At 33.2% G+C, this 27,268-nt stretch overlaps 1 protein-coding gene across 1 annotated transcript; it reads left to right on the top strand.

The window, feature by feature from the left end:
* Window positions 1–73: 73 nt before the first annotated feature.
* Window positions 74–26,146, top strand: LOC140437676 (acid phosphatase type 7). Its single transcript, XM_072527323.1, has 6 exons — window positions 74–581; window positions 636–844; window positions 10,507–10,604; window positions 12,567–12,694; window positions 18,633–18,966; window positions 19,853–26,146. The coding sequence occupies exons 1-6, from the start codon at window positions 293–295 to the stop codon at window positions 20,157–20,159; spliced, it is 1,365 nt and encodes a 454-aa protein (XP_072383424.1). The 5' UTR covers window positions 74–292; the 3' UTR covers window positions 20,160–26,146.
* Window positions 26,147–27,268: the final 1,122 nt, after the last annotated feature.

Here is a 27,268-nt window from a genome sequence, read left to right as displayed (position 1 = left end):
TTTTGTGACTTGATGTATTTGTATTTACAAATCAGCAATTTAAATCTTTTCTGACACTTGTTTATTTATAAACAATATAAACTGTAGAGTAGATAATATTATGTTATCATTTGATTGATAAATATGTAAATAGTATTTACAATAGTTTATAAACGCAGTACCCAAGCTTTTATTTAACCATTAGTTGACGTTAAGATATAAGATTGAGTGTATTTTTCAATGAAGAAATTTGCGGTTTTATTTTATATTGCTTATAAATTTATTTAGATTTATTAATATTGCTTATAAAAAAATGTGGGGGAAAATATTCCTTTGTTTTAGTTTTATACAAGTATGTTTATCAGTTTATTATTATCAACCGGAACAAATTCACATTGCCTATGGAGATAATATTTATGATATTGTGGTAACTTGGTCTACCTTTGATGACACAAAAAAATCGTTAGTTGAATATGGTATAGGAGGTTTAGTTCTTACAGCTGAAGGAACATCAACATTATTTGTAGATGGGGGTTCACAGAAAAGATCACAACATATACATACTGTTGTCCTAAAGAACTTAACACCAGGAAGTACTTATCGTATGTATTGTTTTCATTTGTAAATTCAACTTTATTTTTATTTCTGTTTTGTAGAGTATCATTGTGGAAGTGACTTGGGATGGTCGAATATATTTAGTTTCAAAACCGCTCCAAATTCGTCAGACTGGCAGCCACATTTAGCTATTTATGGAGACATGGGCAATGATAATGCTCAATCTTTAACTAGGCTACAAGAAGAAACTCAGAGAGGATTGTATGATGCCATTTTACATGTTGGAGATTTTGCATATGATATGGACTCGGTAAGATTGACAAATCTATGTTTGTTTTTAAATTTGAAAGAGTAATCATCATGTACCTTAGACTTGTATCAAATGTTTTTAAAATGAAACTTAGAAGCTTTTTTTCATACATCAAATTAAAATCAGATTTGGTTTTTTTATTTGATAAAAATATGTGTACTATTCACTGAACTGTTTAACTTGTATAATATTCTTCTATTGGCATTTTACTCAACTAACGTAATCATATAATTCTTCTTCTCTTAGTATTAAACCCCATTCTGTAGTTTTAGATATGATTTTTATACTTTTCCATTTTTTACAAGTGTTGATTTTGTAAAACTGTGGGAAAAAGTGGTTTTTGATTATTCTTTTAGCTAAGAAAAAATATGTTGTTTTTTAATATTAGCACTGTTTTTTAAAACTATCAATGAACACCCAGCTCCACTTTCATTTTGGTTTTCTTTTTTTCTCTCCTAATTTGACATTGAACTCTTCCATAGAATTTTATACTCCCCCATTTTTGTGGTGTAAACTTGAATTATTTTTCATGTATACTTTTTAAGTACAATTAATCTAATTAATGTAATGCACATTAGCTAATTATTATCTTTGATATATTTTAAAATTGGGTTATTTCATCAACATATTGCAATCCACTGAAGAAGGTGTCATTTTCATAACAATAAATGTGATACAAAAGCCATTGTATTACATAAAAAAATAAATATACAAGAGTATAAATTGGCATGGACCAGATTTGGGGAATAGTCTTTTAATAGTAGTTTGTACCTTATTTAAGATGTTAGGCATTGCTGTGTTAAAATTTCGTTTAAGTTTACTTTTTGAGCTACCAATAAATTAATTATCCCAGGCTACTACAATAGACTACATACAGGGTGATCAACTTTTGTACAATGTCCGAAATATAGAAGATAACAAAATAAGTTATTTACAAAAATAGGAAACAAGTGGCCTACTAAGTATGCTGTATGAATTATCCATACAAAATCTAGTAAACAATTATTGGAGAATAAAAAATTCACCACCATTAGCAGATGCCTTTCTGGAAACCAATGATTTACCGGTTACACTTTCAACAAATTATATTAAACCATCTTATAAATTAGAATTTAATACAATCTTCAAAAAATTAAATATTATATTTCCGAAATATTCAGATTCACATCAAATAAATAACAAGCTGTTGAACTCCATATTGAGTGAATATACTAATAAAACTATAATTTACACAGATGGCTCTAAACTGAACGATGGGAAAGTAGGGTCTGCAGTGTATATTCCTTCCAAAAACAAATCACTTAAAATAAAGCTTCCTCCACATTGCTCTATTTACACTGCAGAAGCGGTAGCTATTAGGAAAGCTCTGGATTGGCTAGAGCACGCAAATTTGCAAGATGCTGTGATCATCTCAGACTCTAAGTCAATTCTTAGTGGACTTAATAATACTGAGTTAAACCATAAAACATGTGAGCTGATATGTGACATTAAACAAAAAATAAGAAACAAAGATATAACATTTATTTGGGCAAAAAGTCACTCCGGGATAAAAGGTAATGAAATAGTAGACGAGCTCGCTAAGGATTCTACTCATTCAGGTATACAAGAACATATTTACACAGTATCAGACCTAATCAATTTTTATAACAAAAAAATAAATTTTAACTGGCAAGACAGATGGAAAATATTGGCGAATACTTCAAATAATCATTATTACAAGATCCATCCTATGTTACCATCCCTAACAGAATTACCACACATATTCCATTATAATATATCTAAACGATCAGCAGCAACTATTACAAGATTAAAAACTAGTCACAGTGCTGTTCCTGCTCACCTGGCTAGATTAAACATTATAAAATCAGGAAAGTGTTTATGGGATAATATTTCCCAGTGTGATGTTAATCACATCCTGTTTGGATGTATTAAAAATAAAGCACTCTCATCTACGTTTTATGAAAACCTAGTTAAAAGTAATGTGAAACTTCCTGTAAACATAACCCACCTACTGTCATTGAATCAGAAATCTATATACGAACTCATATGTAATCACTTATATGCATCTGGATATATAATATAAATTTAGTACAATCAAGTTTTTAATTGATAAACATAACATAAATCATTTAAAAATCTGTGGCAAAAGGACTAGTTTTCATGCCAAACACACTATCATCATCATCATCATCACAAAAATAGGAAGTAGCTGTAAGCTTTACATTTTAAAATTAGCTACAAATATACAGGATCTTCCATAAGACTCTACTGCATCAAAGATATGTTTTTTTTAAATGAATTAATCTTGGATAATTATGTAATAGGCCATTTCTTGTTTGATGAACAAGTAAACAGAGAGATTTATTTAGACTTTTCAGTAAATAATTTACCTATTTTACTGGAAAATGTGCCACTCAACATTATTGTATTTAAATGATGCAGGTCCTTCTCATCATAATGTACCTATTTAAGGTGAATTGAATGAGCAATTTCCTAACAGATGGATAGGAAGAGAGGGACTAATTCATTGGTCAGCTAGATCACCAGAATTAAGTAACCATTGACTTCTTCTAGGGCTCTATTAGAGATCTAGTGCACCATGAACCTCCAACAGCAATTGAGGATATGAAAGTCAGAATTAAAAATGCATTTCATAATATGAGACACAACACCACAAATGCTTACAAAATTAAGTAGATCATTTGAAAACTGTCTTGAAACCTTGACTTCAAGGAAGTTTATTTCGAACACCTGCAATTAAAATATGAATGTCTTTATTTAATTTTTTAATTTATATTTTTTACGTTGCCTTAAGATTTGATAATCATTTGGCATGACATGGCTTCAACACGTCTTTGTTTTTGTACCACTTTTTAATTCTATAGAGTGTTGAACTTTAAATGCCCTGTATAACACAAAACAACTTCATATTCTTGTAATGATGAAGTGAAGCGGATTTTAAATTTAAAATAATATACAGGGTGTTTCGTTAAAAAAAACATATCTTTATTGCAGTGTAGTGTTACAGAAGAACCTGTATATTTGTAACTAATTTTAAAATGTGAAGCCTACAGCTACCTCTTACTTTTGTAAATAACTTTTTTTGGTATCTCCTGTAATAACAAATATACCGGATATTTTTTTTACAATAGTTGATCACGCTGTATTTTTCCATTGTCAATTGAAAAAAAGTGACGAAGGGGTACTCAAATTAAGCATATACCGTTGATTAATTTGAGTTGTAAGTAACACATACACTTGTATTATCCGATTTTGTATGTAAGGTTTTTTTTATGCTTAACTCTCTCTCTCTCTCTCCAATGGCGCTACAGTCCAAATCGAGCCTTGGCCTCCTCCAAACTATGCCTCCAACCTTGTCGGTCCCGCGCCGATCTTCTCCAGGTTCTCATGTCTAGCAAATTTTGTGCTTTCGCTGCCACTTCATCCTCCCATCTTTTCTGTGGCCTTCCTTTTGGTCTTGCGCCCTGCATTTTACTATCTAGGGCTCATTTCGGGAATCTTTCTGTCTCCATTCTTACTACATGACCAACCCAGCGAAGTCTCTGAAGTATAACGAATTCTGAGATCAGTGTCTCTTTGAACAGTTGGTAGAGGTCATGGTTGTACCTGGATCTCCATATTTCGTTTTCGTTAATAGGTCAAAATATCTTTCTTAGGACTTTTCTTTCGAAGACTTCCAGTTTTCTTTTTGTCTCTTCTGTCATCACCCATGTCTCGCATGCATAACATACTATTGGTCGGATAATAGTTTTGTAGACCCTGATTTTCGATTTCCAGTGTGAGTGTGTGTTTTTGGAGCGAAACACATGATCGAGTGAAAAATAAGCTTTGTTTCCCTTTACTATTCATCTTTGGATTTCTGATTCTTCTGTTCCATCCGTGTTTAATGCAACTTCTAAATATGTGAAACTTTCTACCGTTTCAATATCGTCCTCTAATTCAACTGTGAATATATGTGAATAACTTGTGAATATATTTCTGCCGCCTCTTCTGTTCTGCGAGACATAATGCTGATATCATCGGCATAGAGGGCAATCTGTATTGATTTATTTGTTAGTAGATTCCTTCTTCCTATATTCAGCTGTCTTATCACATATTCCAAGGTCAGGTTGAATAGTGTCGGTGCCAGCCCGTCTCCTTGCTTTAATCCTTGGACTATTGTAAAGTTTTCAGTGAGCTTATTTTGGACTCTGACAGTTGCTATTGACGAATCCATTGTTGTTTTTACCAGTCGGATGTATTTTTGGGGGATATTAAAGCTCTGCAATATTTGATATAACTTGTTCCTATTAATTGAGTCGCAGGCTGTTTGAAATCTATGAATATGTTGTGGACGTCAGTCGTATTCCCACGATTTGTTTAAAATTTGTTTCACTGTGAATAGTTGGTCAGTTGTAGATCTTCCTTGTCGGAAACCGGTTTGACATTCCCCGACAATATTTTCAGTTAGTTGTTGGAGTCGTTTGTTTAGTATGTAAGTAAAAATTTTGTACGCCGTGCACAAGAGTGCGTTTATCCCCTTTTTTATAGATTGGGCATATAATCCCGGTTTTCCAATCATTAGGGATCTTTTCATCATTCCAAATCTTGTTCATGAACACATGCATTTGTCCTACTAGGTGATCGCCACCTAATTTGGATGGTCAAAATGGATGTTCAACATTTCGTAAATATTTACTAAATTATATTGTTAAATATATACTATAATAATTTTTAACTCGTAGATAAAGCTTCTTTATTATAAAAATAAAAAACTTACAGATAAATACTTAAAACAATTAAAATATCTTATTTGTAAGATTACTATCATCAATAAAAAACTTATATCTAATAAAAAATATGTTTAAATAGTTCATGGCTATCTTGTTTACAAGTACTTATGATAAATAATATCATGCTTGGTATTTAAAATTCCTTTATAACTAAATGTATATAATAAAATAATCTATATATTACTTAACATACCTACTTCTATTTTACAATTTTCTTAACTTGGATGTATTTTGTTACTAAGTGTGAGATATAGCTTTAATAACTCTGAATTTACTTATCCAACTCTGTGGAACATCTTTGACAAACTCACAAACTTTCAATCGGAGACAGATGCCGACCTCACCAAGAAAACCAAGAATAAACGAATCAAAAAATTTGAGAAATTAACGCTACAACAACGACCAAACAGAAAGGAACTACTAACAACAGAATTCAGTACTTAATTTAGTTTATTACAACTTTTCAAATCTTACTTTGAATGATGCTACAAATAGTGTCCTTTCTAAAGGGTTCGGCTATTGCACCGAGACGGATTCCTGTCGAAAATATCATTAGCGAAGTGGAAACCACTATTACTAAACTACCATCAAAAACAGACAAGATCATTCGACAAGATGTATCACAAATATTAAGAACAGCCAAACCACCGAAAAAGAATTTAACTTACGAAAAAAAGAAAGTCTTACAAAATATAAAAAAAACAAAGATATTATCGTACTTTGCAAAGCAATTGGGCTCAAATCGTAATATTTTAAAGTGTATAATCTACGATTTCTTTTTGTACAATTACTTAAGGACCACCCTGTATATATATGATTTTGAATTTTGAAAAACTACGAACATTTTCCCTAATTCATCATTACTGCTAATTCAAGTATAAATGTTTATTGCTCAAATTTGCTTAAAACCCTTAAAAGCAAATTACGAATTTAAAAAAAATTCCCACTTCCAATTCCAAACAGGTATAACTTTAATAGAAATTAATATAAAGTAATTTAACAAATTTTGTTTGAAAATCTAACATTAAGCTTTAAAATGACTTATTTTCATGCGCAGAAGCCGTTACGGTCGAAAATCTTCTAAAACCACTTATTTTGCAACCATTTTGCACACATTTTCCAATATCTCGAGTTCTAATTATTGGATTTAAGTTTAGGAAACGGCATTTTCTTTGTTTTTTTTTAAGGAACAAATTTTATTTGAATTTTTTTTTCTATCTCTTGTAGTTTACCAGTTAGAATCTTATACACAATTAAATTGTTTATAACAATTGTTTGATCACTCGGATCAAAATCCACCTTCGAAATTCGTAATCAGCAACTAAAAATATATATAAAAACAAACAGGGGTGGACCCATCGGAATTGAAAAGGCCACGGTGACCTAGCTGGCCCCTAGACTATTCTAAAGATATTGTTTATTGAATTATACGTAATAGCATGGAGTGACTAAGCCTTCTTCTTCTTGCGTTCAACTTCTTGTTTGAATGTTGCCAATCAGCACTTTAGATACTGCAACACGAAATAATTTTCCCTGGCCAAATCATTCTCGCTGATTGAGCAGCCAGAATAATTACGTAATCCTAAGCTTCTTTAATTACGTAATCTTAAGCCGAAGACAGAACTTATGATTGAAGAATCTACGTGATTGGTATCAATGCAGATCAGTTGATTTGTTTAGAGCAGCAAGTTCAAAAATAAAAATAGCCATTATGATTGCCAACCTCTATAGGGAGACGGCACTCTAAGACGAAGAAGCTTCTTTGTCCATGATTTTACCTGGCATTATAAGTTGTAGTGTCTCATTTTTTGGATTACGGGAAAAATGCCCAGAAACTCTAGCTCCTTTGCTTGACATTAAAAATATTTATATTTTTCTTGATTTTCTCTAGCATCCGTTAGTTTGTAGCTGGGTTAACCCAAGATATCTTAAAAATCCGCCCATACACCCACATCTCGAGATTATAGATTTTTTGTTCTTTATTTATTCTAGATCCAACCTTTTAATTCTAATTCATAGAAAAGAACTGAGAATACATAACACTGAATATATTGGACAATTATCCGAATCTTCGCTTATATTTAGTTCTTGATAACTTTTTTAATTTGTTCGTTCACATTGTGATTGTCTTGGCCTAAACTATGACTAAGCTAGTTTGAATTTGTTGCCCAATGACGCTTGTTAGTAATTATACATTGTACTATGTATTATAGATTTCTGATAAAAATACAAAAACAATTTTTTAATATTCATTTATGCTGATTCGATATTGTTTTCAAGCTATGAACAATAAAATCGATAAAAACATATTTGTTTATTTGTTGCAATCTTTTATTTATCACGTAAAATAACTTCGCAATTAGACTAAATAGATGTCGAAAGGAGACATATACGTATGTAACAAATTATAGATGCATAGATGATGTGTTATATATAAAGTATATTATATTATAAAATTGGGATATTGAATGGTATAACTCTCTACAATCGAAACAACAATCTTTTGATCAAATTGCATCATGTTTTACGTATAGACCCTTTTGCTGCTAAAACAATTTATTACATGTACGTCAAATCTATATTTCACACGATATTGTGATAGTGAAGTTGATGATCCTAATTCCCTTTGGTCTCCCAGTAGGTCTTTTTCTATTTTTGCTATACGGAATAGCTGTGTTGAGGTCTTGCCTTGATTTCTCATTATATGTCCCAAGTACTGCAGCTTACGGCCCTTTACGATGTTGACCAAATCCGCGGTTGTGTTCATCCTCCCTAGTACTTCTTCATTGGTGACTTCGTCTCTCCATGGTATCTTCAGGATCCTTCTGTATAACCATAGCTCAAAAGCCTGAAGTTTTGATAGAGTTTCCGATTTCAATGTCCACGTTTCTACTCCGTACAGAAGCACTGAGTACACGTAACCTTTAAGGAGCCTTATTTTTGTTTCTAGAGTGAAGTCATGGCTCTTGAACATAGAGCTCATAGTCAAGAATGCACTTTTTGCCTTTCCGATGCGACATTTAATCTCTTGGGTATTGTCCCACGACTCATTGATTATAGTTCCCAAGTAGTTGTACTGTGAGACACGTTCAATTCTCATTTGGTTCACATACAGATTTGCTCCAGTTATATTTTCCTTGCTGATGATCATTAGCTTGGTTTGGCTGGTGTTTATATCTAGTTCATATGTTCTACTTATTTCCGTTATTTTGTTCATTAAGTTTTGCAGCCCTTCTATGGTATTGGAAAACACTTTTGTATCATGTGCATACCACAGGTTATTGAGCTTGACTCCATTTATTGAGATGCCTTCATCAATATCTTTTAGAGCCTCTTCAAAAATGTGTTCCGAGTACAGATCGAATATCAGTGGTGAAATTATGCACCCCTGTGTCACTCCCATTAAGATTTTGACCTGATCTTTATATTATTCATCTATTCGGAGCACTGCTGATTGATTCTAATACAGGTTAGCTATTATTTTTAGGTTTCTTCCGTCAATCCCTGTCCTTTTCAGCACTTCCATCATTTGTTCATGCCTGACTCTATCGAAAGCCTTCTTGTAGTCAATCAGGCATGCAAAAACATCACAGCTGACATCTCTACATTTCTGAAACAATACTTGCACGCTAAATAAAGCTTCCCTCGTACCAACGGCGTTCACAAATCCAAACTAATTGGGCGCAATTTCATCTATCCCATCCTAACTCTACTGCATGCATTTCCATCTATTTCATCAAAGTTATCATCTTATTTGTAGTAGTAACTCAATCTTCAAATTAACCTTTTAACCACCACCAGATCTTTTTTTAAAGACGAAGGACAAGTGTTCTACAGATCTACATACAAGCTAATCCAAGGCATTTGTCAAGAAGAAAATACTTTTAGGTGAATGGAAAGGAGTTATCGTACCAATCTACAAAAAAGGAAACACAAGGCACTGTATTAACTACCGGGAATTAACACTCCTAAATACCACATACAAGGTCCTTGCAAACATCCTGCTAGAAAGATCCAAAACATACACAGAAAAAATCGTTGGGGATTATCAATGCGGATTTAGACCGGGCCGCCTACATTTCACCAGATATTCACAATAAAACAGATAATAAAAAATACTGGGAGTTTAATCGTGAGCTTCATCAGATGTTCATAGATTTTAAACAGGCATTTGATAGAGTATGCAGGCTTAGACTGTAGACAGCGATGTAAGAACTTGGCTTTCCAAAAAACTAGTCAACTTGATACGGATGTGTATCTAAGGGTTACGATGTAAGGTGAGAGTTGGACAACAATTCTCAGAGACGTTTGAAATAAACAATGATGGGGGAAAGAAGATGGGGCTCCTAATCAATGAACACAAAAATTAATATATGCATATGAGCATGCAATAACCATCAGATGAGGTTTTAGCAAGGGCCCTATCCTGCGTTCCATTTTATTAAAGTTTTGAAATGGTCCAGAAAAATCCCTAACAGTCCAGGTGATATTTTCTTCAATAAGTCGACAGAATTCCATACCGTACTGACGACATCGGGGTAAATGCATCTGAACGATAATTAAATGATCCTGGTCGAAGAATATAAGAGCGCTCTTACAGCATATTATTTATTATTTAAGACCACTTATCTTATATTCTAGTGAAACATGGCTCCTTATGAAACTAGTTGAAACAAAACTAAATTTCTGAAGGAGGAAATATTCTGCGGGAATATAGGAGAATGAACTTTGAAGAGTCATTAGCCATGGTACATTTACTTTTACCAACTTAGGTTATAATTATTTACTAGTTTATTTATGATTAACCATATTATATAAAGCCTTATTTTATTTTCCCTCTCTGGATTATTATAATATATTGTATTTTAGGACAATGCTCTGATTGGTGATGAATTTATGAGACAAATAGAACCAATTGCAGCATACCTTCCTTATATGACTTGTCCTGGAAATCATGAGGAGGCATAGTAAGTTGAATTATTTTCTATCTATTTATTTAAATGTATTTTAAAAGTAAATACTGCGAAATTACAATAAAACTAAATACTTTTTTATTTGTAGCCTCTAGAGTGTTATAGATAAAACATTATTCAGTATATAATATTAAGATTAAATTTACGTTGATGAATTATGTTAAATATTATCAGCTGTTCTATTTAAAATGTTATCAGCTGTTCTATTTAAAATGTTATCAGCTGTTCTATTTAAAAATTCAGTACCACTGCAATATTTCGGCTTTTGTTACGGAAATAAAAAAATAGAGGTCTAAAAAAGAAGATAAGGTGTATTCTATTAGATAAATCTTGTAATATAATATCTCGCACGTCACGATTGGCCCGATAGTAGCAAAGATACGTGTCCAAAAGTCTCTTTGGTATGTTATTCGCTAAATCCTGTCATACGTATGACATATCCTCCTCCTTAGTCCTAATCCCTTTTGGGGTGTGGTGACACCATCAGGCCTTCACAGTTTTTTCACGATTTCCTTCCATCCTTCCTTGTCCTGGGCTAGTTGTTCGGCTTCATGTAAACCTTGGTTAATCAATATTTTTGTTTAATCTACCCAACGGCTTGGAGATCTTCCCCTAGGTCTCGTTTCTTCAACTCTACCCTCGACTATCCGTTTTTCCATCGTACCTGTTCTTCTAGCAATGTGTTCAAAATACTGCAAATATCTCTGTTGTATTTGTTTAAGCAATCTATCCTTTACTTTAAGTTGTTCTAATATCGATACGTTAATGCGATGATCAGTCCAGGATATAGTTTATTTTTATCCGCTTTCTTTAAGGTCTGCGCTTCGGATGCATATGTGATTATGGGAAAAATGAGTGCCCTTACCAGCCTTAGTTTTGTGTGTATTGTTATGCTAGAATTTTTCCAAATTGTTACCAGTTTCATCATAGCTGTTCTAGCAATAGTCAACCTTATGCCCTTAGTCAACAGTATGACATATCGCATGGTCCTATATGTTCAGTCGTTTAGGCACTATAAGCTTAAGGTCTTTGTGAAAATTCACCCTCTGACCCCAACCCTTTTTACTTTACTTTATACTTTTACTTTTTTACTTTACTTCTTGAGCTACGCTCTTTTCAACGACCCCTCAATACGTCACGATCCAACTAGCCGTTCTCGAGCTGAACGCCGTCAGAGAGGAAGAGGAGAGGGTAGACCAACCGGCCCAATCTCTGCTACAATTTAAACAAATTAAGATAACTCCACTTCTATTGGTCGTAGAACACTTTTTTTTAATCTTTGTCTCGACTAAGAAGAACTAGAAGACTATAAGAATCACTAAGTTCAAAATGTTTGTAAGGTATAAGGGCGCTGTAGATTAATTAATTTATATCGCAAAAGTCGCCCCTATTTCAAAGCATTAAATAAGGGGTAGAAAAATTTTTGAGGAAATGTTTTTATTCCTTCATAAAAATATAATCGACCAAGGAGAGAATTCGTTAGATCTCTATTCATTAAATAAGTTTTGGCCCTGCAAAATTTGTAAACATTCAAGAATTTTTATTAACAATTAAACATATCTCGAGAAGCAATTGACCGATCGGATCTTAGGAAGTTTTATTCGATTTGTAAGCTACAAATACAATGTAGCTACAATACAATGCTTTTTTCATAAAAAAAGAATTTTTACAAAAGTTACACTTGGAAGTTACTCCAGGCCCCTTCATAACGCTGTGCTGGTTTCAAAAATTCACTAATTAATGCACGTTTTTTCTCTATTTTTTTTTCAAACTTGGGTTATCAGAGGAAATCTTTACAATGGCCCTGTTTGATATAATCTTCCATGTATATGTAATTTTTAAAGTTATTTGAATACGCAATGCATTTGTGGAGTCTGTATTTTTTTTGTTAGCGTGCTCTTTTGTGATCGAGATCTTTTATAATTTATTAAATACTAACTTGCCTAATTTTTGCAGCAATTTTAGTAACTATCGGTATAGATTCTCGATGCCTGGAGGTCTAAATTCGCCCATGTACAGCATTAACGTTGGTCCAATGCATATTATCTCTATATCTACAGAGGTTTATTATTTCTTGGATTACGGTAAGTGTTTTAGAGCATTTATATTAAGAGTTTGGATAAATATTTCTATAAGTCGTTTACTTAAGCTATAATATGATTATCGATGATCAGTAAGTAACATTATTATAATTGAGAACCAGTGCAAATCTGTGAAAATTTTTTTATGCAAATGCGCAAATATGTAAATTTTGATAGAGAGGTGCCATTCGGATTTTTGCAGAAATAGTTACGTGATAACTTCAGTAATAATAATTCCCTCTCGAATAGGCCGGGAACATAAATAAAAAAATTAACATATTTAAAAATTACTAAAAACATCGATTTTTTTCTACTTTCCTTGCTTATAACTTTAAAATATTTTATTTTGGAGCAAATTTTGTAATGAAATAAATAGCGCAAATTGAATTTTCTATAAGATACGGCTGGTTACAAATGTTTTAATTTATTGCCCTTGCTGCAAAATTGCAATAAATACAAAAAAAGAGGGGGAAACAAGCCTTTTCTTATTCAATGTTTTTCAACAACTTAGATTGCTCATAAGACCTTCATAATTCGTCTGGAAAACCTTTATAATATAAAAAAAAACAGCCCACCAAATTTGCCCACAGTCTGATCCTAAGACTTATGCTCTGACCTGAAACTTATTTTTTAATAAAACTCCTAAAAAATAATTAATAAATGTTTATTAGTAATTTTTAATACTAAATTATAGTGAAACAATGAACAAATTTTGCATGGCTTACATATATGCCACCAGGTATACGATAAAGGTACTTGCACCAGGAACGGATGGCGCACATGTGTGTCGCAAGGAGACGATTTAAAATATATGTTCTTATACTCGTATACAAACAAAAAAGGCTAATATATTATAAGTAAAATATTTTTAGATCCTGTGAAAATTTGCAAAACATGTCCCAACACATAAGCCTGGTTTTTCCTGACACATAAGGCAATGGTATAATGGTAGAACTCTTTTTTTCATTTCGAGAGCAGTATCGGCATCGTTTTCGTAATATGCGTCCTCTTTCATCTCTTTCTTGATTTCTCGTTAAATGGTGACTTGTTTGAGGGTTGGGAGCCCTTAGAGATTGCCGATGCAGTAGTGGCATAAGTTTGTCGATTATTTCCATACGGAAATCGTAAAAAGCCAAATTATTGTTCCCTGAATATTTTCTAAACAGGTAATATGAATTATACAAAAGCATTGGCCAAATATGAATACCGATTTTTTTGTACCATCTCATGGTTTTACGGCTACAAGGGTAGTAGGACATTAGTTGGTCGAAACAATCGATTCCGCTCATATAGGTATTAGATTCTATAATGGGACGAGGCTTTACTAACATTTTTCAGATTTCTTTTAACTCATTTTTAAATTCGGTAGACATATAATAGACTATTCTTTTGTCTTTCCATGCTCCTACCATTACGTCATTTGAGTATCTTGCTATAGTTTCTTCTTTCATGAGAGAAAGGCCGAAACTACATCTTGTGGCAGATCTTTTCTATATTTTCGTATAGTACCGGTACAAAACGTATTATTTTGAAGAAAAATTTCTGCTAAATTTGTACTGTTATAAAAAATATCCATGAACAAATAATGTCCCACGTTTAATTTTTTCCTCATTAGATGCAAGACGACTTTTTCGGTATGATCTGATCCACCCAGTTCATCTAGTTGACCCGTGTATATAACAATTTTTAAGGGTAAACCATCAGGTTCGGCCAAAATATAAAACTTAACCCCATATTTATGTCGCTTATTTTTAATGTATTGTCGGAACACAAGTTTGCCACGCTAGAGGACCAAGGACTCATCCAAAGATAAGTTTTTTCCAGGGTAATAGATTTTATTCATTTTTTCATTAAAATAATCAACAATGGGTCGGATTTTATATAGCCGATCATTTACAGGAATTTCTGTTGGGGGAGAGAAATGCAAGTAAACTCCATTCGCTTAGCTCGGGCATATTTTGACAGTTTCATTGTCGTAAACCTACAACACAACAATTCCTACTTCTCAGTATTAATAGCTCAAGTATCCTACTATTGCAGACTTCTTTCTTTAAAAAAAGAAGAATTATTCTAAATAGTGGAAGTGTATACTAAACCCATCAAATTTTGGTTAGTATATATTTAAAAAATATATTTTAGTTGTTATAATTTAACATAACTATTTATTATATGGTGCAGATAAATAAATATCGATTGTCGGTAATTCGCAAAGCTCTATTTTATTTACTATTTATTTAGTTTGTTTCCTATTAATATTGGCTATGATTACACGTGCTTGGTTGTATAGTAATTTCCTGCCACTTTTAGTCTGTCAAAAAGTAACTAACTTCGCAAAAAAATTAATACTAAATTCACTAGACAGTTCGGACTGGGAATAGCGAAACGAGTATACCTTAAGATGGCTAGAAAATGATCTCTAGGAGTTCTCCAATAATCTGGCAATCTTGAACACTTTATTGTTCCAGAGTGAAACAGCAAACCAATAAAACAACGCAATTCTTCAGCAGTCACAGGTTTCCATGAAGATATGTGAGATTTTTGATAACTACTTTTTAATGTAATTTCGCTTTCCGCATATATCTTCGTTTGATTAACTATATGTTGCACTAATTCGTCATCAAACTGTAGGTAGAAGAAATCAAATGCATTTTTATGCTCACCCATGTCCGCAAGAAAGTTTTGTGCTCGCGTAAATGGAATGGACTTCATGGAACATTGAGTTTCATTGCAGACTCTAACTTTATTATTTGTTATTTTAGGAGTAACGGTTACTTGGTCATTGATAAGTGGTTCTGTTACCTCCTTAATATTAGCGATAGGTGGTTCTGTTTCCTCCTCAATATTAGCGATATCATGTAAAAATAATAAGAGATACATTTTCGAAAATTTAAAAATTTTAATTTTTACCTTAATCATCCTCAGAACTTTCCTCGTCACTAGGTTTGTAAGAAACATCACTAAGTTCAAACTCGTCTATCTCTTGTAACGTTCGTAATAGTTCCTCTTCACTAAAATTTTTTGTCAGATATTTACTTGATTTAGAAATTTTAGGCCGCGGCGGACCTGCCTCCAAGTCACTCATATTTTTTATAATATATTCGAATAATTGCAATTTACCATGAACTGCGTATATTTTAACGTTTTCTATACAAACGACGATTTTAAGGTAGTATATAGTAGTATATATATACACACTCAAAAATGTTTTGCATATTATCTGTAACGCCACTGAACGTTTCTCATTTGAAATTTTTTGCATTGTTTTCTTTTTGTCTACTAAAATAATGTATTTTATTGCTTGTTTTTTGTTTCTTAATCGTCGAAAAGATTCTCAGTATTCATATTGTGTTCATCAGTTTTCGAAAACCGATATTTGTAAAAATTGGTTTGCGTTTTATTCACTTTGTAGTAAACAATATGAATAGAAAAGTGATATCTGAGTTCAATAGAGCTAGAATCGTTACTTTGATTGAAGAAGGCCACACACAAGTCGACGTTGCTGTCCGGGTTGGAGTTGATCAGAGTGATGTGTCTCGGATTGTGAAAAAATATCGAGAGACGAATTCTGTTAGCGATCGTCCAAAAAGCGGAAGACCCAGAATTACTACCAATGTCCAAGAAGCGCTTTTTAACGTTAACTGCCCGGAGAAACCCCACTATGACTGCCCCAGCTATTAGAAGAGAGCTCCAGCAAGCTCATAATATCGTAATTTGCGATCAGACTATTAGAAACAGGTTACATTCGGCGAATTTATTTACAAGAAGACAATTGTTTGTACCAAAGCTTACGTTAGAGCAGAAAAGGACTCGACTGGAATGGTGCAATGAACATTTACAATGGCATGACAACAGATGGGGAAACGTGTTATTTTCTGATGAAACCAAAATTAGCCTTTTGTCGAATAATCGCCGAATTAGGATTTGGAGGAACCCAAATCGACAGGATAGACTTAACCAAGCTGTCTAAAGAGTCCCATATCAAGGTGGTTCCATAATGTTTTGGGGCGGCATCATGCTAAATAATAAAACTTCTTTAATTCCTATTGTTGGTAACATGAATGGACAAATTTATATTGATACCATTCTTAGGCCTGTGGTACGCTTGTGGCGAGGAGCTGTTGGTCCAGAATTTATTTTTATGGACGACAATGCGCCTCCCCATCGTATGAGACATGTGGCAGATTTTTTAGAGACAGAAGATATCGTCAGATTACAATGGCCACCTTGCTCACCTGACCTCCATACCATTGAGCACGGATGGGATATGCTCAAAAGAAAAATTTAGTCTCGGCAGCCACCCCCAAGGACACTACAAGACCTTAGAATAGCAGCGATTGAAGAATGGGGTACCATGGACCAGAACTACATTAATACACTTATAAGAAGCATGGGACATCGCATTCAGTCTTGCATTGATACAAGAGGTGGAAATACGGTATATTAAGTATTAGTTCCTATATCTGTACAAATTTAAAAAAATATATTTATAATACATATTATAAATAATGATAATAAATTTTTAATCCTTTAAATTTTGTTTATTGTTTTTTTCAAAACATACAATTTTGTATATATAATAAAGTATTTTGTTAAAAAAAAAATTGATTTTACCGGATTAGGTGGATAATTTTGAAAATATTACATTATGCAAAACATCTTTGAGTGTGTGTAGTTGTCGGATACGATATATTTGTTTTGGCGGATGGTAAAATGGTTGAGATTTTTCTGTCGATATTAAATATCGTTTCTATTTTGTGTTTTCTTAGCACTCTCCCTATTCTCTCTGTTGTACCCTTTACTTATGGTAGAATGGCTTTTGCAATCGGTTTTTCCTCTTCTGTTGGATCCTTAATTCTTTTTTTTTTTTTTTTGAGCATTATGAGCATTTTCAATGGTATAATATGTTGAAAAGCCGTTTTTTCTTAGCGCTGTTTTCACATTATGCATTTCTTTATTTTTATGTTCTTCATATGTCAGTCTTTCGGATCGTGTCATCAGGGTTTTAATGACTGAATGTAATTGTACAGGATGGTAATGTGAATCGGCATGTAGGTATCTGTCGGTATGTGTGGGTTTTCGGTATACTGTGTGTCCTATGTGCCTGTCTTCCTTCTTTATTATTAACACATCTAAAAATGGTAGTTTTTTTGGTGTATATTATTAATGTGTTCTAAAAATACCTTTAGTTTTTCTTCTCCATGTGTCCAGGTTATAAAAGTATCATCCACGTCCCTAAGCCAAAGTTTGGGTTTGTGTTCGGCTGTTTCTGTTGATCGCTGTTCTATTTCTTGCATAAATAGGTTTGCTATTACTGGTGACAGTCAGTGGTTAACCCATCGGTGCTGCTTCAACTTGTTTATACCTTTTCTCCTTATAGATGAAATATGTGTTATTTAAGCAGTGCTTTGTTAAATTTAGAGTATCCTGTGGTATTGGATACTTTCTGCTTATAATTTCTCATGATTCATTTATAGGAACATTCGTAAAAAGTGAAACCACTGGCATCGAATTTGACACTGACACATCACATCGAAGCTGACTAACAAATGTCCCGGCTCAAGAGTCAGATCTTTTATACGTTCGATGAAGTGGCTTGCATTCTTGACGTAAGAATCCGCTTCTTCTGCATATGGTTGTAGTTGTTCAGCCAGAATTTTTGACAGTGGTTGTAGAGGAGATCCCATAGAACTATTGGTCGCAATGGTAATCCTGCCTTATGTACCTTGGGTAGGCCGTGCACTCACTATGGCCTGTATTTCAGCTTGAACTATAGTTTCTATCACAGGGGATTTTCAAATCATTTAAATTCATTTATCTTCTTTTCCAATCGTTTCTTCTTTCTTGGCAATTAAAAATAACCCAGACTATTTAATAATTTATGTATTTTATATACAAAATATTGTTTAAAATTAAAAACTTTTATATATTTTTATTTATATAGGAATTAAACCTCTCGTATTCCAATACGAGTGGCTGGAGGAAGACTTGGCAACGGCCAATTTACCCGAAAACAGAGAAAAGCAACCGTGGATTATAGTTATGGGTCATCGCCCTATGTACTGTTCCAACACTGATCATGATGACTGTACACACCACGAAACCATAACAAGAGTAGGATTGCCGTTTTTACAATTCTTCGGATTGGAAAACTTACTTTACAATTACGGGGTCGATTTAGCTATATGGGCCCATGAACATTCTTATGAAAGGCTATGGCCTGTTTATAATTACACCGTTTTCAATGGGAGCTACGAACAACCTTACGTCAATCCAGGGTAATATATTTAATCTTAATTTTATTAAATCTACTATGTAATTGCAGCATTTAAGTCACAAGAAGCTCTAACCTAAAAATTTCTGCAAGCAACTTTGAAATATTAACATGCTATGCATATTGTTAAGATATTTATTTACGAAGACAGATTTGTTTCTCTTATAAAATTTCTTTTTTTACTTTTTATCTGATTTTCGATATCTTTTTTTAAGCCAAGCTTCTATGCTAGAGTTGTATTACTTTTTTGTCTCTACAGTAAAATGCTGAGGCGAGTTTCACGGAACTAGCGCCACAAGACGGCGTTGTCACGGGTAGCGTAATAGAATAACGGTTTTTGTTGTTGATTCACTACTCTCGATCAATTCGTTTTTCTCTCTCTCTCTCTCTCTCTTGTCGTTTCTCCATTACTGAGGATCGTGATTTCTTCTTCGTCTCCGAACTTCTACTTCACAGTTACCATCGTTCGTTATACTAGACCCGAGATATACAAAACTGTCCACTATCTAGTATTAATTTAATATGTTAGTCAATTGAATAGCGTGGAATCTGTCGACCACCATTATTTTTGTCTTGGGTTTATTGATTTTCAGACCAACTTTATTGCTTTCGTACTCAACTCTTCGCAGGCGATTAAACATTTCTTTCGTTTCTAGTCATAATTTCTATTGTATCAATTTAATATCGATGTGTTTGCTTGTTTGTTTTCTCTTATGATACAGAATGTCATTCGATTATCTGCTTTGAATTGTATTACTTTTTCCCTCATTCTTCTGTTCACCATAAAGGTGAATATTCTTATCGTTTTAGTTTGTTTATTGTTTTAGTTGTAGTATTAGTTATCGGTGGTGTTAAGATCGATTAGTCTATTAATGTATACATATTTTCAGGGCTCCTGTGCAGTTTACCACTGGCTCAGCCGGCTGTGACGAAGGCAGAGACAGTTTTGTTAAAGAACTACCCGAATGGTCGGCGTTCAGAAGTAGCGACTACGGATATAGCCGTCTCAAAGTTTACAATTCTTCACACATGCATCTAGAGCAAGTTTCAGATGATAAAAGCGGAGACGTAATCGACTCCTTCTGGATAGTCAAAGATAAACACGGATTATACCCGCACTCAAAAATGGACTGGGCGAAAGTTGATAGTATGAGATTAAAATCGATGAATCGTAATAGTATATATAATTCTAAATAAAATTAAATAGAATTAAGTAGATGACATTTAGAAGACTCAATTTTTTATAAAGTAGTTCAATTGTAATGCGAATTTACAAGTCTATCAAAAATACAGTTTTATTATTCTCTAAACTTTAATCATAAATTTACAAATTGTTATAGTTAAAGCATAACTAGAAAGGTGTACTCCAGGGAAATAAGCAAAATTTAACCGAGTTCAGGACTTCGCAATAACTTGGTATTCGACGAGTTTTTCTCTTAGCCATTTATAGGTTATTGGTATATATTTTTACCACTCACTGTTTTCCGCAACTGAAGCAAAATCACTTTCGAAATAGCAAGAGCGGCAACGCTGCTTGAGATTTTGGCTCTCAGTACGAGAGTCTCAGGCCCACGTAGGGCTATGCTTAGACAAATGTCTGTATTAGATAGAGCCCAAAATTACCTAAACAGAGTTGTTAGGTGGTGCAACAGATGGGGAGTGACTATTAATGCCTCCAAAACTCAAATAATATTATTTAAATCTCCCCACTGCCGTGAGAAAAGACCTTGATTTCAGAAACTCGGTGTCCTATTTGGGAGTGCATTTTAACAGGACTCTCAACCTAGACAGGGTAAGAAAAAGGGCAAAACTCCTGGCAGCGTTGTCTGGTAAACTGGACAACACATAAAACACTATTGCACATCTATAAAACCTATATAAGACCAATAATCTAATTCAAGGCATGCGTCGCTTAACACCCGCCAAATGAACACCATTATGGTCACAGAAAGAAAAATACTTAGATTCTGCACGAGGAAGCGCAGATACTACCCCTCAGCACTCATCCACCAAGTAGCCAACATAACATCAATTAAGGACAGCATCCCAACCCTCAGCAAGAGATATATGTCCTCCGCATTATAGCTGGCTCAAACAATCGAGTCAAGCAAACACTTAAAGCTCCTTGCTACCGCCGAGGGCAAATACTTACCAGGTTTCCCAAAAGAAAAGTCCCATTTCCTCCAGCAAAACTTCTTCATAACACTGGAAACGAAATTCCTGATGAGTATTTTGACATATTAGAATCAATCCCCCTAAAATATCGCACCTAGCAACTACAAAAAACGCTGATTAAGAACCGTTCCTAGTATGGCTGGTAACACCTTGAAGTACCTCCCCTAGCTAAGCTAGCTGAAGTACCTCCTAAGCTTGTTTCGCTTACCAACAATTCCTCTTGTGCGCTCCTCAACACAAACGCCACCTTCTGAACTCCAACTTTCTAGCACTCCACCACCAAAATCACCATACGCTTATCTCCCTGATGTTTACCACACCTCCCTGAGGCAAAAGCATAAACAAGGTAAAAACATGGTCTATCTATCACTACGAGAAACACATTGTATTGATGAAAAAACTAAAATTACGCCATAAAGTGATACAAATCCATACCACTGAGCGTTTATTACAAGCATGAGTTTTCAAGCCCTTTTTCCCACTGTAACGAATTACTAATGATAAATTAAAGTCTTACAATGTTTTATTATAAAATTATCAGATGCCCTACTGATTTCCGACTTTTTGTAATAGTTTTTTGTTAAATCGTTAAAAATATTTATTCGAGGTTAGATTTTCAATTTATTAGTGGTGAACATTAACCTTAATGGATGTTGTCAAGGACTATTCCCTCGCCTGCCAATTAGAATTTTGAAATAAAATGTTTTCTCAAGAGGATATGATTTAATTCGAAAGTCCATTGATATTGGCCAAGATTTTTTTGTTTAAAAAAAGTGGTATATATACGTACCGATGTCCATTTAGTGTAATATTAAGTGGTATGTATATGTACCACTAAACGTTTAAGTCTTAAAATTAGATAGGTACTTTTTAATTTGTGTAACTTTGCAGATTGATAATTTTAAATGTAGTGACAAATAATGGTTGGCATACATAGATCAGTCCAACTTATTTGCTGGTAAATTTGGACGGACTCTTAATCTTACTGTTAAAGTGCTACATAGTCGACTTACAGCATTTCTTCGACAAGCAAAAGGGAGTGGATGAATATTTTTTTTATTATTGTTTGGAACTATCAACAGTGAATTCATATCTATTGTATCACACAACGTTACGACAATCTTGTACGACAGAGTCAGTCACATTTAAGATTAGGTCTTTGCGAAAATTCGAAAAAATCGAATTTTTCACATTAAATTGTTAATTAAGAAACAACGCCGAAATTTATGTAGACGTTTTTTACTGTAGGCATATATTAAGGGAAAACTCGTCAAATACGTGCGATATCCTGAGAAAAACTTATTTCACACGACTAGTGAGCTTATTGCTGTAGCCATCATTCTATTAATTAAAATAGCACAATATTCACAATTAACATTATACTTAATCGCAATGGAAATTTAAGATCATTTAGTTTATCATAAGAAACTGAAACATTTATTTTTATGTAGATATACTAACCAGGTTAAACTGCTCAAACTCTTTCAATTCCAAGTTGCACTCTCTCTCCTTGCATTGGTATTTATACAGGGACGGACTAAGGAACAAGCAACCTAGGCACGTGCCTATTTGTGATTCTATTCAACAGAAAAACGTAATATTCATAATTATTGCTGAAACGTATCTAAATTATACCGAATCGTTGATTGATAAAGTCGACAAGGTTGGACGAGCGTTCTCGTGCTTATCATGAATGGAAAAATGTACATAAAAAATTGTCAGACAATGAAAACTCCAGTGACCACATTAACTCCATCACTAACTGTCGGGGACAGAGTTATGATAATGCAATAAATATGTCGGGTAAATATAATCAACTCCAATCCAGAATAAAACATATTTTTTCTTCCCATTTGATACCATGCGCCAATCATTCTTAAATTTAATTGGAAACGCTGCAGTCGAAATTTTCATGGAAAATGAAAATTTACACCTTTTTCAATATCGTTCAAGAATTGTACGTATTTTTTTCAAGTTCTTAAGTATTAAACCTATTTGTGACACCAGGTGGTCTGCTCGTTCCGGTGCTGTGAAATCTTTAAAGGAAAATTATGAAGAAATTTAACACTGTTTACGTCATGTTTCCTCAAACAAAGATGGAAAACCATTAAAAAGGTCCCAAGCTGCCAAATCACATTAAAAACTTAATACATTTGAGTATGTACTGTTACTATATGGGAAATATATTCCCCATAAGGGAAAAGATTTTAGAGAAAATAAATGCACCAAACAAGACTTCGACAAAAAGACGAATACCTAAATACAGCAGTATTAATATACGATTCATTGAGTAAGATTCATCCAAAAGGAGCAGAAAAAGTTAAATATATTACATATACTAATGATAAAAACGAAAATCTATACAATATGTAGAAATCAATAAAACAATAAGCAGAATGATAAAAGAAAATAAGAGAAAAGAACAAGAAATAAAAATAGAAGTAATACAGAACAACAAAAATATGAAATGCTTAAGGCCGAAATTAGGTAAGTGTGAAATAAACAAAATAAAAGATGTAAACGGAGTAGAAACAAACATTAAAGATGAAATCATAAATATAATCCACCATTTCTACTCAGAATATATAAAACAAAAAAGGAACCAACAGAAGAAATTAAAAACCAACTTAAGGCTAAAATAAAAAATGTCAACTCAGAGCTACAGCCAGAAATAAGCAAATCAGAAATAAAGAAGGCATTGAAAGAAATGAAAAACAACAAATCGCCTGGAAAAAATGGAATAACTGCAGAGATGCTGAAATATGGTGGAAAAGTGGTAATTAATACTCTACATTCCCTTTTTAACAAGATATTAAAAGAAAAAAGAATCCTAAACAACTGGAAGGAATCCGTAACCATTATCCTACACAAGAAATGGGATAAACCAGATATAAAAACTACCGTCCTATAACACTCCTCAATGTTATGTATAAACAAAATGTCCTAACAAAAATTTTAACCAATAGATTGACGACAAAATTCGACGGATACCAGTCGAAAGAACATGCTGGTTTTAGAAAGGGATTCAGCACAAGTGACCATTTACTAAGTATGAAAATACTTATAGAACGAGCAAATTAATACCACATTCCTCTGTATATAGCGTTCATAGATTTCGAAAAGGCTTTCGACACTGTCGAACATTTGGAAGTGAAAAGTTCTTTGATTAACAGTAGAATTGACCACAGATATACGGAACTAATATATATATATATATATATATATATATATATATATATATATATATATATATATATATATATATATATATATATATATATATATAAGGAAGCCAAAACAACAATTTTAAAGTATATGAAGGAACAAAATCAATACAAATAAATAGAGGCGTGAGACAGGGTGATACAATATCACCGAAACTTTTCAATCAGGCTCTGGAAGATATTTTTAAAAGATTAGAATGGGAAGAAAAAGATATAAAAATTTGTGGACAACACTTGAACCATCTAAGGTACGCTGATGACATCGCATTGAAAACCGATAAAAAAGAATTATTTGAAATGATGAAAGAACTGGACGTAGAAGCTGGAAAGATAGGCCTTAATATGAATTACAGCAAGACCACAGACCATGTATGGTTTGTGAGCAAGACCAAAATCATAACAAATACAGATGAAGACATCACAATGAGGATCGGACAAGATGAAATAGAACAAGTTCAAGATTATTTATATCTGGGTCAAACTATAAAACTTAACAAAGAAAACCAAACAGCAGAGATAAAAAGGCGAGTTAGACTGCAGTTAAGCTACATTCTTAAAAACAAAGGATATCCACAGCATCTTAAGACCAAAGTATACAATCAATGCGTACTCCCTGTTCTCACTTATGGTTCCCAAACGTGGACATTTGCAAAGCAAACATGGACAAAATCATAAAAACCCAAAGAGCAATGGAAAGATAAATGTTGCACATAAGACTAATGGATAAAAAGAGAAACGAGTGGATAAGAGAGAAAACAAAAGTGAGGGATGTTAGACAAGAAGTTGCAAAATTGAAATGGAGATTTGCCGGATACAATATAAGACAAAAAGAAGACCGATGGAACAAAATTCTTCTAAGTTGGAGACCGTGGGAATATAAACGAAGCAGGGGAAGGCCCCAAATGAGATGGGCAGATAATATCAAGAAGCACGTGGGCTCTAGGTGGATGACTGTAGCGACAGACAGAGAAGAATAGAAAAGGATTGGGGAGGCCTATGTCCAAAGATGGACCGAAGAAGGCTAATTAGATAGATTAGAATGATAAAAAAGGCAGAAAATATGAAATAACATGTGATATATAACATTGACAAAATATAGCAGTGACAAATAACATTTCCAAGCTAATATTTTTGTGTGCGATTCTTTACTTACAACACAAATTAAATAGTTTATCATTGCTTTATATAGAAAGAGTTATTAAATAATTCTATTAATTATGACACACTAATTGACGGGTTTAACTATGAGTCTTTAGGGCCTGTTGAGCTGTATATATAATTGACGGTTTTGCAGAATTAAAAGCGAGAAAAAGGTAATATAACTAACCAATCTGGGTATATTTGTTTTAAGTATTGTTACTACTTGTTGTAGTGTTGTTTAGGGCCTGCTTTAGTCTTAGTCCACCACTGTATTTATACATATCATATTGCTGGATGATTACCTCAGCGTCATCATGAAGAGATATTTTAAAATTTCTCTCTTGAGGAAGTTGTCAGAATTATTAGAATTATATAGAAGTTGTAATTATTTATAATATTCTGTAAAAATTAGAAAACAGTGTTGTGATTTTGTTTTGATTTATTATCAATAGCGTTTGGTTAAAATTAAGATTTTTTTAACTACTGAAAATTAAATAACGGGGGTGTTACATTTATTAATTACTTACTTAACCTAATGTGATAACAATTGGATTTTTAGGCAATAAATATGTAGTTTTTAAGTTAATTATATAGGCTAGTCACATAAAGTTACCTCTTATGAAATTAATAAATCCACGAACTTAATATTTTGTTTTTATTTTTCCCTACATACAATAAATATAAAATTAATGAATGAACTATGTTAGTATCGGACAAAGTTTCGCAGTCAGTCACAGATTTAATTCCTCTAAATGATCTCTAGAGCACTATTAAAGATACAAACAACCCATAGAAACCTTAATATTAAGCGCCACCCCTCAAATTCATTAGGACAAAGGTAATGGAGAATGATCTCATTCCAAAAATGAGCAGAGACGTTAGGGATAATAATAAAAGATTTAAAATTTTTATATGCCAAACGATCTCATAAATCTGACTTAATAGAAAGAGAAGATTTAGTTTCATGGCGACGAAGATATCTTCGCTCTATTAGAGTGGTTCGTTCTGCCCTTAAAAAGATTTATTATCTGGACGAAACGTGGGTGAGCACTGGTCACACAGTATCTAATATTTGGCAAGATACTACTGTAACGAGTTATCGTCAAGCATTTGTAGACGGTTTATTAACAGGTTTACGAGGACCAACTGGTAAAGAGTAACGACTGATTGTCGCTTATATAGATAGTGAGAATGGCTTTTTAGACGATAGTGCACTAATTTTTTTATATAAAAAAACGGGTGATTATCACGAAGACACGGACGCCCAACGCTTGGAAATATGGTTTGAATCCCTTCTTTCACGAGTCCGTAGTAATTATGGATAACGCTTCTTATCACAGTCGATTAGTAGACATGCAGAGTTGCTTAGGACAAAAAGGAATTCCACTTTCCGAGGACATGGTTAAAGGTGAACTTATAAGTGTTATTAGACAGCATCGTGACAGATATCGCCAACATGGTATATACAATGGCTCGTGCTAAAGGTATCACCATTTTTAGACTTTCTCCTTACCATTGCGAGTTAAACCCAATAGAATTAATTTGGGCGCAAGTAAAGTGTTACGTAGCTCGAGAAAACGTGACATAAAATTTCGAATGTCCAACGTTTGTTAGAACTCACAATGGAACGGATGCGGAAAGAAGATTGAGCTAATGCCGTAGCCCATATGATCAACAAAGAAGATAATATGTGGAGATTGAGCGGGATGGTAGACACTGTTTTTGACAAAATAATAATAGACTTAAGTATGACTGGGGATTCCTCTT

The sequence above is a fragment of the Diabrotica undecimpunctata genome, chromosome 3 (assembly GCF_040954645.1).
Source record: "Diabrotica undecimpunctata isolate CICGRU chromosome 3, icDiaUnde3, whole genome shotgun sequence".
Taxonomy (NCBI): Eukaryota; Metazoa; Arthropoda; class Insecta; order Coleoptera; family Chrysomelidae; genus Diabrotica; species Diabrotica undecimpunctata.
Note: the sequence above shows the minus strand (reverse complement) of the source record. Positions and strands in the feature narration are given on the sequence as shown.